General features: G+C 33.3%; 2 protein-coding genes across 2 annotated transcripts; one reads left to right on the top strand and one right to left on the bottom strand.

Annotated features, from left to right (window-relative positions):
* The first annotated feature begins 1,359 nt into the window (after window positions 1–1,359).
* LOC125062600 lies at window positions 1,360–8,740 on the top strand. The gene is made up of 12 exons (XM_047668623.1): window positions 1,360–1,483; window positions 1,847–2,100; window positions 2,205–2,379; window positions 2,539–2,735; window positions 5,828–5,966; window positions 6,267–6,391; window positions 6,724–6,967; window positions 7,104–7,427; window positions 7,540–7,664; window positions 7,968–8,109; window positions 8,245–8,378; window positions 8,579–8,740. Exons 1-12 carry the CDS (start codon window positions 1,399–1,401, stop codon window positions 8,702–8,704), a joined length of 2,070 nt encoding a protein of 689 aa, XP_047524579.1. The 5' UTR covers window positions 1,360–1,398; the 3' UTR covers window positions 8,705–8,740.
* Window positions 8,741–8,911: 171 nt separating this feature from the next.
* LOC125062603 (seminal metalloprotease 1-like) lies at window positions 8,912–11,569 on the bottom strand. The gene is made up of 6 exons (XM_047668638.1): window positions 11,539–11,569; window positions 11,339–11,452; window positions 10,804–10,979; window positions 10,292–10,430; window positions 9,803–9,933; window positions 8,912–9,311 (listed from the first exon to the last, which is right to left on the bottom strand). Exons 3-6 carry the CDS (start codon window positions 10,945–10,947, stop codon window positions 8,922–8,924), a joined length of 804 nt encoding a protein of 267 aa, XP_047524594.1. The 5' UTR covers window positions 10,948–10,979; window positions 11,339–11,452; window positions 11,539–11,569; the 3' UTR covers window positions 8,912–8,921.
* Between the last annotated feature and the right edge of the window lie 2,153 nt (window positions 11,570–13,722).

Genomic DNA, 13,722 nt, shown 5'->3' with positions numbered 1-13,722 from the left:
ATCTTTAATATAGCCCACTAGACTAGAATATAGACTATTTTTTGTCTAACAAAACCCGAGACGAAACAGCAAGAAACATAGCAAAGATAGAAATATTTAATTTTTGGCATCTATTAACCGCCTTTATATTTTTATTTATTTTCAATTCTATTTAAGACTTCCATATGTGTATTTAATAAAAGGGGGAAGCCCACATAGTATAAAAAAGGTTGTAGGTAGGTCAAGGTCAAAAATTTTTTTAGTAAAATAAAATCTATTATTATAAAGCTAAAGCTAAAGCTTAAATTTTGGTAAGTCATTGACTTTTGATTAATACATAATTATATAATATTTGGTTGAATGTAAATGTATAAAAATACATTTTTGGGTAAATTGTAATTTAAATTCAGAAAAAGACCTCAAAAATAAATAATTTAACCGAACCGTTTTTATGGCTATATATTAAGATAATAATTCAAATCGATTGGATAATAAGATAAAAATATACTTTGTTGACTCACTTCTTTAAATAATTTCGCATATCATAATGGATTCGACGGCCCAGAATTCAAAATCTTCTTTAAAACTTCAATCATTTTTATCGCTCACCACACTCTTACTGTAGGGTTCTTCCTAGGTCATCGAGGAACTTTTTTTTTTTTTTTAAAGACAATTCACACCAATTGACCGAGTCCCATGCTAAGCTGGTGAAGCTTGTGTTATGGGTACTAGGCAACGGATATACATACATATTATAGATAGACATATAAATACATATTTAAACACCCAAGACCTAAGCACAACACCAAATGCTCATCACATCGATGTTCGTCTCAGCCGGGGATCGAACCCGGGACCCATGGATTTGCAGTCAGGGTACTAACCACTAGACAAATGAGTCGTCAATAAAATAAAATTAGGATTTTATTTTTACTCTATATTAACCATTCGCGTATAACAATAGAATAAGTATACTGTATAAGCGAAATAATAAGAGTGTGCCTACGTATACTCTCCGTAAGTCCGACACTTACGCCCCGGATGTCGGATTTAGTAATTTGCCACGCTTATAAAACTACGAAAGCATTTTCTTAGTTTTATAAGAAGAACTTGTACATGTTGCTCGCTCAGGCGAGTGAACAAAATATACAGCCTTGGCTCGTTCACTTACCAATATCCTGTCGATCCTCAATACTTGAGGTTTAGAAATATTTAGGAAATCGACATATAAAGAAAAAAAAATACATAATTATTTCGCAGGGAAAATATTTTGTATTGTTGATATATTATATTAAAAATAAATTTAAAGCAACGTATTATTGATTTCTTTATTTCAAATCTACACTACACAACATTTTTATAGCATTCGAATGAAATTGAATTCGAAACTACACGAAGCAGTTACTGTTGTGGCACAAGATGATTTTTTACAAAACAATTTATATATTTTTCCTGTTAAAAGGAAGCATTAAGTGTATGATACCGGGTCTGAGTGTCCAGAAAGGTAATTTAATTTTTTAGCTAATCCTTTAAGCCTATAAAAAATATAACTTTTAAAAATACGAGTATGTTGATATTTTTTGTCAATTCAGTACCTCTCATATCTCACGTTGACATATTATATTTTGTTTACGGCATCTTTTGACTTATCAAAAGATGCGATTAATTCTGTTAATTAAGTGTGAACCTATGTTGTTGTACATCGGTTAACAGTATCTTCTTTCTAAAATAGAAAATAGATGTATTAGACGAATGAAATTATTATTAAGTTTTAGTAGTTTTATGAAGACAGTTTAGTTAAGATAGTTTTATACTAAAAACACTATTACTATCACGACTTAAATATAATTCATTTGTACCGTTGCAGTTGATGAAAAAATCATTGAGAAAAAGCGACAAGATACTTTAGAAATATGTAAAATTTTTGAAGAACAAAATAATCTGGAAATACGCAATTCGAAAGAAGCCCACCCCAGATTAAGAAGAAATATACAAGAAAATCCAGCGATAAACAGGGAAGACCTTAAAAGAGTTGAAAACATAGTTGAGAAACTCTACGATGACGTGGAAGAAAAAATTACTTATAGGCAAAGAATTTTTAATGATTCGACTACGATAAAGGTATCAAATTATCTGGCGATGTTAAGAACAGAATTGAGTTTTACTAATTAGTTTGGTGTTATCTTTTAGGTTACGTTACTTATTAAATATGTATAAATTTACAGATCAGCCATAGGCGATTTAATTTTGCTCCAGCGAGTTTATCGGGACCAGAAAAGCAAGATCCAAGTGTTGATGATCCAAAAATACTACAACATGGAGGTGCAGCAGATACAATTCCCTGGACCAAGAAGTGGCATCATGGGATAGTTCCATATTTTATCGATCCTAATTCTTATGGTACCTTTTATTTTTATGAATATTTATAGGATTTTAGTAGCTTTAATTAGAACCTTACAATAACTACCGGTGACAGCTCAATTCTGAAACCAATAAACTTTTAAGTAATCAGAGTGCAACTTATTTTAGGAATTAACATAAGTGTTAAATAAATTCTAGATGTCCAACTAACGGAAGTGATAATAAAAGCATTTGATTACTTTGAAAAAGTTACTTGCATTCGGCTGCAGCGGCTAAGAGATCGACCACTTGATAAAAAATCTCTACAAAGTGTGGAATGGTTGTATATCAGCAATCCTTCTGGTATCCGGCAATGCGTTCATAGTAACGAGAGAAAACCCAATCAAGGTGTTCAGGTACATATAGTCTTATAATATAATTGTAATATATCGAACCGAATTTATCCCTGACACAAAAGATAAAGAATAACTGTGCTGTAAGTTCCTCACCTTCTCCCGCACCTCTAATTAAACATGATGCCCCTTTTAATCGCAAAAAACTCATCGAGAACAAAATTTGTGACGGAGATCTTAAAGGTGCCGCTCGCCTTTTGTTCTCCAATGACGTGCTATCACCAGATACCCCTGACACCCTTGAGGCATTACGGACAAAACATCCCCCAGCTCCAGTAAACCCATATTTTCTCGACCCACCAACAGCAGGACAAGCATGCCTTAAAATTCGAAACAAAGATGTAACTGATGCAATTTTATCTTTTAAACCAGGTTCGGCTGCAGGATTGGATGGTATCTCACCCCAACATTTAAAAGATTTAACATCGCATTCTGTGGGTGATGCAGGCGAGCAACTTATTAACTCGATCACAAAATTAATAAATTTTATGTATTCCGGGGATGTAAATACAGAAATTGTTCCCATTCTTTTCGGCGCGAACCTCATTGCCCTCACTAAAAAGGACGGAGGGGTGAGACCAATTGCTGTTGGATCAACACTACGACGTCTGGCTTCCAAAATTGCTGTTCGACATATTTTACCAAAATTAAATTCAGAATTTGAACCTGTACAGTTAGGCTTCGGTGTGAAAGGAGGGTGTGAGGCAGCCGTCCATGCCCTACGCTCTTTCCTAAGTCACGGACAGCCAGACGTGTTGCTCAAAATTGATGTGAAAAATGCATTTAATTCGGTGAATAGGGATACCCTGCTGACTGAAATAAAACAACATATACCGGAAATATACAATTATCTTCTTCTCAGTTACGCTGATCCAACTAAATTGTTATATCGTTCTAATGAACTTTCCTCGGAAGTAGGTTGTCAACAGGGTGATCCCCTTGGGCCTGCAATTTTTAGTTTGGCTATAAATCCGATAATCAAAAATTTCAATGTTTGGTATTTGGACGACGGAACCCTAGGAGGTGATGTGGATACTGTGTTTTCGGACCTTCTTTTAATCAAAAATAAATTTGAAGCCATTGGTTTGGAGCTTAATTTTGACAAATGCGAACTTTTCATAAATAACTGCGACTTAAATTTAAATGATGTAAATCCACATTATGCACTTTGCATCCTAAAATTCTGTCTTTTTCTCCCAAAATTTACGTATGTGCTCCGTTGCTGCTCCTTTTGGAATCACCCAGATCTTTTAACACCATTAGACGACTTAATTAAAATTAGCTTAGAATCACTTCTTAATATGCAGCTGAACGAGCAATCTTGGACCCAAGCTTCCCTACCCATCCGTTATGGTGGTTTAGGGATTCGCAAAATTTCCAGTGTCGCTTTGCCAGCCTTTCTATCTTCTGTCCATAGTTCAGCAAATCTCATAAGTAAAATTTTAAGGGCTTCCCCTTCAAACTTTGAGATTGCTGGCTTGGAAGAAGCTAGAAACGCTTTCTTGATTGCATGCCCAGGTCAAAATTTTCCATTATCTCTAAATTCACAGAGGAGCTGGGATGACATACACTGCAAACTGACTTTTGACGATCTTTTGAGTTGTAGTACAGGTTCGGCGCGTGCTAGGCTTTTGGCCGTGGGTACGCATGAGGCCGGCTACTGGCTTCAAGCTTACCCATCGACAAATACAGGAACTTTTCTTGAGCCTGACACGCTTCGAATCGCAACCTGTCTACGGCTTGGGGTTCCGGTCTGCGCTCCTCATATATGTCCCTGTGGCAGTGATGTCGACAAGTTAGGACATCACGGCCTGTCATGCCAAAAAAGTGCAGGCCGCTTCTCGAGACATGCCGCACTTAACGATATCATACGCCGTTCCCTTGCCACCGTCAACGTGCCAAGTATACTTGAGCCGAGTGGTATTGCAAGAGACGATGGCAAGAGACCGGACGGTATGAGTTTGATTCCATGGAAGATGGGTCGGGTACTGGTATGGGATGCAACCTGTTCAGACACGCTGGCCCCTTCCCATCTACATGGAACCAACTACAGAGCTGGTGCGGCTTGTGAAGCGGCTGAAAAAAATAAAGCATGCAAATACAGGGGTCTAGGCTCAGAATATGATTTTGTCCCATTCGGTGTCGAGACCCTTGGTCCGTGGGGTCCTAACGCTTTAAGGCTTTTCAAAGAAATTTCAAAAAGGTTAGTCGACATCACAGGAGACCGAAGATCTGGCAGCTACCTCGGACAAAGAATTAGTCTAGCAATTCAAAGGGGGAACGCTGCCAGTATCTTCGGAACGTTGCCTAAAGGGACTCCTTTTAATGATATATTTTAGTTTTTTTTTTTTTTTTTCAATCTAAATAATTGTTATTAATTAAATTGTTATTGTTTAATTTAATATGTTATATAATACCTAGCATTACAGATTACTATATAGAAAACTATATATTGTAATATTATGGCATTACATTTACGTTTGCAAATCTTATTTTTAATATATAACTTCAAATTCTAACTCTAAATTTTTTTTATATAAAACATTTTGCGAGTTCTCTTTTCCCTTCGTTCAATTCATAACTTTATAATATGATACCACCGACACCTTTGCTCTGAACATCCAAAGCCACATCTCGTCGTTCGACCCGTTTCGGTTTTAAATTTTTTGTCCGTACTGCTAAAGAATGAAGAATGAAATCAAAATAATTAGCAGCCACGTGTAATTTCCACAACAGCCCGCATTTAAACCCTTAATATTTACAAAATGGGATGCAGGTAAACGTAGTTAATGTAATAAAATATCGGATTTCCCACAAACTTAACATAAGACCTCCAACCTAAATACGTTACAATAATATTTTATACGTGAAATACATATTACATCTAGGACAAGTACATTAATACACCAAGGTTCGAAGTATGTATTTAAAATGTGTAATTTGTGGCTTAGGTTAGGTATTAGGTTCAATTTTATTTAGATATACTTACATGATGGTGGCAGATTTCCTACGCCCTTTTAAGGATATTAAATTTTTATTTTAAAACATATCGATTTTCCCTATTTTCGTTGCAGTTCATAAACAATTTGTTTTAGATGGTGGTAATCGGTTACGATTGTATGTCTTTAGGGGAAATTCTTCATGAAATTATGCACGTATTAGGTTTCTCTCATGAACATACCAGGCCCGATAGAGACAGCTACATAACAATCTTGTGGGATAATATAAAAGCAGGTCAGGTTTTTTTTTAATTTATTCATCAAACTAATAATCCGAATTGACTACGAATAAATATTATGTAGTATCTAGACTTTAGCACCTCATACTAATTACTTTAATAAAACGTTCTTAAAAACGTGAAAAAAAACGAAAAGAGATAAATGATGTCAAAATTCTACAAGGACCATATAAGTATAGATAAACACATTTTATACTTAATCCATAGTGGAACCAGCACTGCTTATTCTTTGACTATCTTTTAGTCTTTCTATAATTAAAAAATATAATAACAATTTTTATACAAAATTATTATAGGATACAAGAAGTATTTCTCAGCACGCCGAGATGATCCGCTCAATCTGCCATATGATTACGCCAGCGTGCTTCATTATCCCCCTCGAGCGTTTTCTAAAAATGGGCAGATGACCATAATGGCACAGGTAAGATATTAGGTCCTTACATATGAAATTTCCGTTTGGTCGCACTCAAATATTTCTTCAATTTTTTGCGTTACTCTATAAAATGGAAAACATGAAATATCGCGTTATTCACGAGTTCGAGTACCACCGCGGCACCAGTGCTGCAGAAACGGCTCGAAGGAATTTTTTTAAGATTATACACTTTATAAGAATATTTTATTTAATTAAATGATTGAATTCCAAATCGCAGCTGTCAAAATGGTCCCGCGGACAGTTTCATGTTTCTGGTTTCACTACGCTACCTTCTGATGTAATTGCCCTTTTAAATTAATAGGAAGACTTATTTTCTTCAGCATCCAACAAAGATTGGTCAACGTGAAGCTTTAAGCGAAATAGACATTTTAAAAGTATCAAAAGTATACAACGCCGAGTGCATGGAACGGAATAAGGAATATCTTATAGAAACGTGTCCTAGCGTAATGAATGGTAGAAAAGAAGAGCAAGCAGCGACTATTGATGAAATTAATGATTACTTTAGTGAAAGGATCTGGCCGTATGGTATAGTTAACTACAAGATACGGGATGATATGGAGTTTAGTGAGTTTGAAAATAAATTTATGCATAAATACTATCTAAGATTATTTAATAGAAAACAGTTACCTTCATAGGCTATGTTGTACTATTACAGTACAGTACAAAAGATAGCTACATTATATTTTTCTATCATTTTCAGCCACTGAAGAAAAAGAAAACATTCAAGCTGTAATACGTCATATAGAAAAGGAAACATGCATTGAGTTTAGAAACCTAGATTCAAAGAGAGGTTCTTCAGAAAAAGAACTTTCAGATGAAGATAGAAACAAAAAACCAACCAAATTAGTTGAATTAAACCCTCAACAATCAAACAAAGATAATGTAACTTTACACAATTCATCAGCTTACAATCATGGTAAGGCAAAGATGACGTATAGCATACCTAACTCCACTCCGAAAACTCAAAGAGATACAGATAATGAAATTTCAAATGATAGTTTGGATAACCTTAAAATTTCGAAAGGTATTTATAACTTAAAGTTACATTTATACATTATCTTTATTAGTAAGTGGTTTTTTTTCATACTTTTATTTTGAATTGTTTGTCTAGTGTACCTTTTGCAAAACATTTTCAGGAGTTACACGATTAAAACGTAATATATTACCATTACGACGACATGCATCGAATATATTGACTTTGGTTAGATCGTCAGAGCCTGGGTGCCAATGTCATCCCCCAGGAAGACCAAATGGACATAAAGTAGGTACACAGGGTTCGTTACCTTAATTGAATTCAAACTAAAGCTTATAACTTAGAAACAGTTGGAGAATATTTGCAACAAACAAGCATAAGGTTATTCTAGTTAGAAAATTAATAGAGATTTTAACATGATACATAGGTATATCTAATCTACCATTCCCCGTGCTCTGCAATGGTGTAAAGTCACAACTCGAATAAAAGTGAAACATACGATAACACATGGCTTCAGTAATGTTATTCAATTGCCACGTTTTTTGTACGGATTGATTGATTTGATTTTATATAGGATTTCACTTGTTTCAGGATCTTGTTATCAATAATGATTGCTTTAATTCGGTGAATGATCTTTTGCACGTTTTTGTACACGTGTTAGGTTTGGACCATCAACATAATATGCACGATCGTGATTTGTTTCTTAAAATCGTGTGGAACAATCTTACTCCAGGTTTGGCATATTACTATTACAAATACGTAACATTTTAATCGTATATAAGATGCGCTAGATTTCGCTAACTCTTATTGCTATATATCTTCGTGTCAAATTCCTGAAACTATTCGTAAATTTATTTGGGATTTTCAGAAATTAAATCTGAAATGTCAAATAAGCTGCCTCCCGCCGCAGCAGCAGGTTTTACCTATGACTACCAGAGCGTTATGCATTATCCCTGGTTACAAATAAAAGATGGCGTTACAAACATCATGTATCCAATATGGGTATGTATTGTCAAAATAATATTATACGTTAGACGTATTGTATTACTGAGATTTAAATATATATAATATGGTATGTATATGTATTTATGTTACAATTATTATTTTTTCGGAAACAACAGGTTAGTTGTGTGACTATTTGCATATATAATATACATAATAATATATTAATCTTAATATTATTAATCACAAAAACATTTTAGAATGATGGTTGGGCCATGGGTCACTGGCAAGGCTTAAGCTATATCGACGTTCGAAAGTTAAACCTCATCTATAAAGAACAGTGCGCGATGCGAAGTCAAAGTGTTTCTTCAAAACAACTATTTTAAATCATATTTTATTTTTATTAATAGAACGTCTAATAAACAAAAAAAGCTTTTTATTTATTGCTCCAATATATCGAGTTTATAGGAAAAAGTTAGGAATACCCGTTGGACATACAAAGTTTTTTTGAATGACAAAAGTATCATTTCTTTTTGTATTGTGTACTTATCTACCGCTGATTTTCTTTTGTTTTCATAACCTTAGTTTTTCATAATTATTAATTCAATCTTCAACTATTATTTCTTCCTTTGTGTCTTCTTCTCCGTCATGTATAGTAGATGCTGAGTCTGAATCGCTTTTTTTAGAATAATCATCGCTGATTTCTGTTTCATAATTTTGACCATCGTTTTCAGTACTATTAACATTCATTTCATAAATATTGTCTTCAGATTTTTCATTGGTGCCTTCTTTAATAAAACTATCATCCCCGTTTTCAAAAATTTTAGCCATTGGATTTACTGAACCCTTAAGTTTATCGTGGAATACATTTTTACATGAATCTATAACTTCACTTACTTTACGTTTGTTACATTCGTGTTCGAACATCAATCTTAGTTTCATAGTGTCCAGTTGTGACAGATGATCAGACGGAGCTATCATTAGTCCAGATATCTTAAAATCACACAATTTATCAGTTAGAAAATATATACCTACCTAACAGGTGCACTGTACTATAAGTATAAGGGTAGTCCCGCTTTAAACTAATAACGTTATATTAGATTTTTTCCTATGTAATTGAAGATTTAATTATCTATGGATTGGCGCGCAAATCGAAATTCAAATAAATTTTATTCGAAAGGCGTGTTAATGTAATTTCAAATTTAGACATTAGTTTTATTTATTTTTGTAATTGTGGTAGTTTTTGGCGCCATGGATAAACTGAAAATTCGTACAATTGTCGAATCTGAGTTCGTGCGTGAAAATGCCGCTGCGCAAACAACACGAAACATTAATGATGTGTACGGGCCTAACACTGCTTGCCACAGTCGATTATTCACAACCACGGTCGATTATTGGTTAAGTTCTAATATTAGAAAAATACCAATATTTGTATGTAGGAACAAACCATTACGAACGAGAATAGGAAATGAGACATTTCTTACCAAAGGTACAATGGTTGCCTGTCCATTGCTACTAAATGCCCGGTCATGAAAATGCATGACACTTGTTGGGTCATACTCCGTCAAACCTTTTGAAGAATGCGATTCTTGTATTTGATAAAGCTGGCGATATTCTATAAAACGTACACAATTTACATTAAATTATAATAAATGTACACTACGATTGTAAAGAAGTATCTCACAATTGTATCTTCATGGACTAGCACTGGCACCAGTTACATTCCATCTTATAGACATGATTTACGTCGTACAATAATAAACAATAGCTACTTGAATTTCGTGAATACATATTATATGTTATTAAAGATCCAATTCAAAGCTAAATTAGTAGTTTACATAACATCCGCAAATAAATCGTGAATGTAGGAAATTCATTGAAGATAATTTCATCAACGGCGCTGCTTATGGCAGTAACTAATGTAAATGTATTAAATCCCTCAACTTCATCAGTAGTTTGTGTTCGAATTTTACCTGGTCTAATATTGTTCCAAAGCACTCGCATGTAGCGATCACGATATGGGTGCGTCACTTCGTCTTTCAAACCAATAGCGTGGAGTAAGGCATGAAGTATATCACTTTCCTTTAGACAATCGTATCCCAGGACTACAGACTATGAACATTAGTAGTTGTCATAATTATTTTAATAATTTACCTTGAAAATGATTAGCTTTGGAAGATAAGCAAGTACAGGATTTCATTTTATCATGTTGCGTTTCTGTATTAATTTTGTCTTACTCCTTAGATTTATCAGTAAATAAAATAGAAATATCACAGATTTCAACAACAATCTACCACATAAGGTGGTCTACCATATAATCTCTCAGATAAAGTCCCTACAAGATGCGATGTATTATTAAATATTGTAATATAATATCGTACGGTTTCTCGTTGTATTGGATAGAAATCTAAGAATAAAACTGCTTTGAAGTTATTTTAGTTATAAAAAAAGAAAAGTCGATATGTTAAACGGTGAAAGGACTTACTATTTCCTGACGATCCAATTCCAAAGTTTTATGGACGCATTCTCGTTTTTTCTGTGGGTTAGTGATGTGTAACCATGTGATATTAACGGGCTTCGTCATGGCGGAGTTAAACTTGACGCAAGATGCACTTTGCACTACATCCATTACTGAATAAACACGCTGAGCAATTATCTCGTCTGCAAACAAATTTTGCTTATCAGGCGTACGTTTATAAGGACAACAAATTAATGTTGAAAAACAGGTGGATTATTGTGTTATTGTGGTGGTTATTTGGTTTATCGTACATGTGAACCAATTTTTATTAATAATTCCTCTTTATTTTTAAAAATTTAATTCAAATTCTAAATTTTAGATTTTTTTTAAAACAAGAAGTAACTGTATATCATTTATCCAAGACAGTTACAATCTACGTTATAGTGAACTAATTTTACGACTATTTTCAGCCTAAGTTATAACATCCGTTAATTTTTAAAATATATACAATTATACCTAACTATGAAATAAAATAATACTCTTAGAAAGTCAAGAGACTCACCGTAGCTCTTGGTATCAAAATAGTATGTAATAATTCCATATGGCCACAGCGCGGCTCCTCCGTCTTGAATTTTCAATAAGTCTTGTGGGTTTGGCCCACTTAGTAATTTTAAATCTAAAAAGGGTCGGATTTAGAATGATTTTTACACAATTTAATAGTAGGATTGCCAAAATGTTTTTGTATTATTTCAGAAAACTTACTATTTTCAACAGGTACATACGGCTTTTGAGCAAGCGCTAAAATAAGGACAAGATTAACATTAACAGAATATTACCTTCTAATGTAATTTTAGGCAGCGAAAATAATAATAGGCTTACCATATTCCGCCACACGATTTATGTTCTTAGCAAATGCAAAAAACACATGGAAAAATAAAAATAAATATATTTTCATACTGAAATAAATGGAATACAATAAATAAAGATATCAAAGTTTTTATTACATTAAATCAAATTCAAAAATAACATTGGAATATATTTTTAGAGCGGATTTAAAGCAACGTTAAATCTCTTCAAATATTGTTTTATTTTGTAAATAGCTCATAACCAACCATTTTTCGTCGCCCATGCAAGAATATGCAATAAGAGTAAAAAATCAAAACAACATAAGATCACATTAATTCATTAAATTCACACTACAAGCAATTTTCGCGAAATATTGAATTATAACCTAAATAAACTATTAAATATATTAAAATTCGTTTTGACTTAAATAAAAACTATCTTTGTTACTTAGAAATGATGCAAATCCTTAGGGATTCAGATGGCTGGAGTAATAATAATGTACAATATTTTTCTTTCGTGAACGTTTGTTTCCAGTATGAATAGACATATTTTTTTTGTCAAAAAATGTGGTCGTCACAATCGCCTCGTATAGTGAGTCACTAAGTTATATTACGATTCGGACCGACTGGTACATTATACGACATACGCATATTAAGATTATTTTCATTGAGGCAAAATAGTATCGGAGAATGGTCTAAATGTTTGTTTACGTATATCGCACGAAGAGGCTGAATTTTAGTCGGTAACATATTTCTTAAATCGAATGAACAAATGCAGCGTTTCTTCAAAGAAAGATTCAGGGATTCAGATTTATAGACCAAAGTTGATGTCTAGAACCTCACAAGAAAAAAAAGGGTCCGTGTACTTATGTACGCGCGTAAGAAGTTATACTTCTTTGGCATTATTAAATATAGTTTTTGATTGCATGCAAATAATTAATTATAATTAAATAATCAAAGACTGGAAAAGGAGTCATTATAGTCAATAAAGTTCAGTTTACATTTTAAATAAATAAATATTTATTATTATTCTCTTACATTAAGTGTAACATAAATTCTATTATTATTCGAATGTTGTTTTTAAATTATGTCCAATGCCGTAGCATCTTCCATGGGCAACTTCATTCTGTTAATTTTGTGTCACGGTGCGCGCGCATCGTAAAATTTCACTCTCATAAATTTTTCATAACGCGCCTAAAGAAGTATAACTTCAAAAAGAAATTGTTTTAAGTGTCTCAAAGATTTGTCTGTTATAATTTTAAGCGATATTCTGAATATAAAGTTAAGCTACAGGTAATAGCTGTCAGGTATATTACCTGTAATGCGGCCTTAAAAAATATCAAACTAAAAAAAAAATTTATCCAAGAACTGAAAGACTGGTAATTTGTCCACTGTCCTAGGCTATGCATTTTGCCCGTTAAAAGAGAATTGATTTGAACCCGCTTTGATCTTCTAGCTCTTTACATGAAAACAGCAGACGAAACTTCTATCGCGAATTGATGATCAAATAGATAATAGTTTAGTCATGGGTTTTGTATTACACTGGAACTCGAATCAGGAAGCCGATGGTATTTTTTCTAAACACTTGGCCCCAACCAGTTTAATTGTATACTATTTAGTCGAAGTATCATTTCCGATGCCGACGATCACTTAGGTATTTGTGGTCTGAAGAAAGTGAGCAAGGGGTGTAAAGTTTATATAGATGACCTGGTAAGAAGATAGAAAAAGACCTATAGAAAAACTGCAGAGGTAGGAAGACTTATAAAAACAATTATTTATTTATAGCTAAAAACTGTTGTAAAGCGAATCACACCTACCCGTAGAGACCAATCAAATATCTCCACGGTCAGCATATAATTATTTTAACCAATAGTAACCGTTTGAGTCATTCAAGTATAAGTGATTTCATTCTGATAACAAATTTAACATGTATGGACCCAAAATTTAAATATAACTATGTTTCTATATTAATAAGGATCATTAAATGAACAAAACATTAAATTCTGGAATATTAAAATCAATATGTCCAATGGAATTGCCCTATGGTCGTTTCTAGCAAACCACGTGAGAGCAGTTAAAAACTGTCAAACGTCATATTTGT

The sequence above is a fragment of the Pieris napi genome, chromosome 2 (assembly GCF_905475465.1).
Source record: "Pieris napi chromosome 2, ilPieNapi1.2, whole genome shotgun sequence".
NCBI lineage: Eukaryota > Metazoa > Arthropoda > Insecta > Lepidoptera > Pieridae > Pieris > Pieris napi.
The sequence above is the reverse complement of the archived record's forward strand: the minus strand, read 5'-3'. Positions and strand labels throughout refer to the sequence as shown.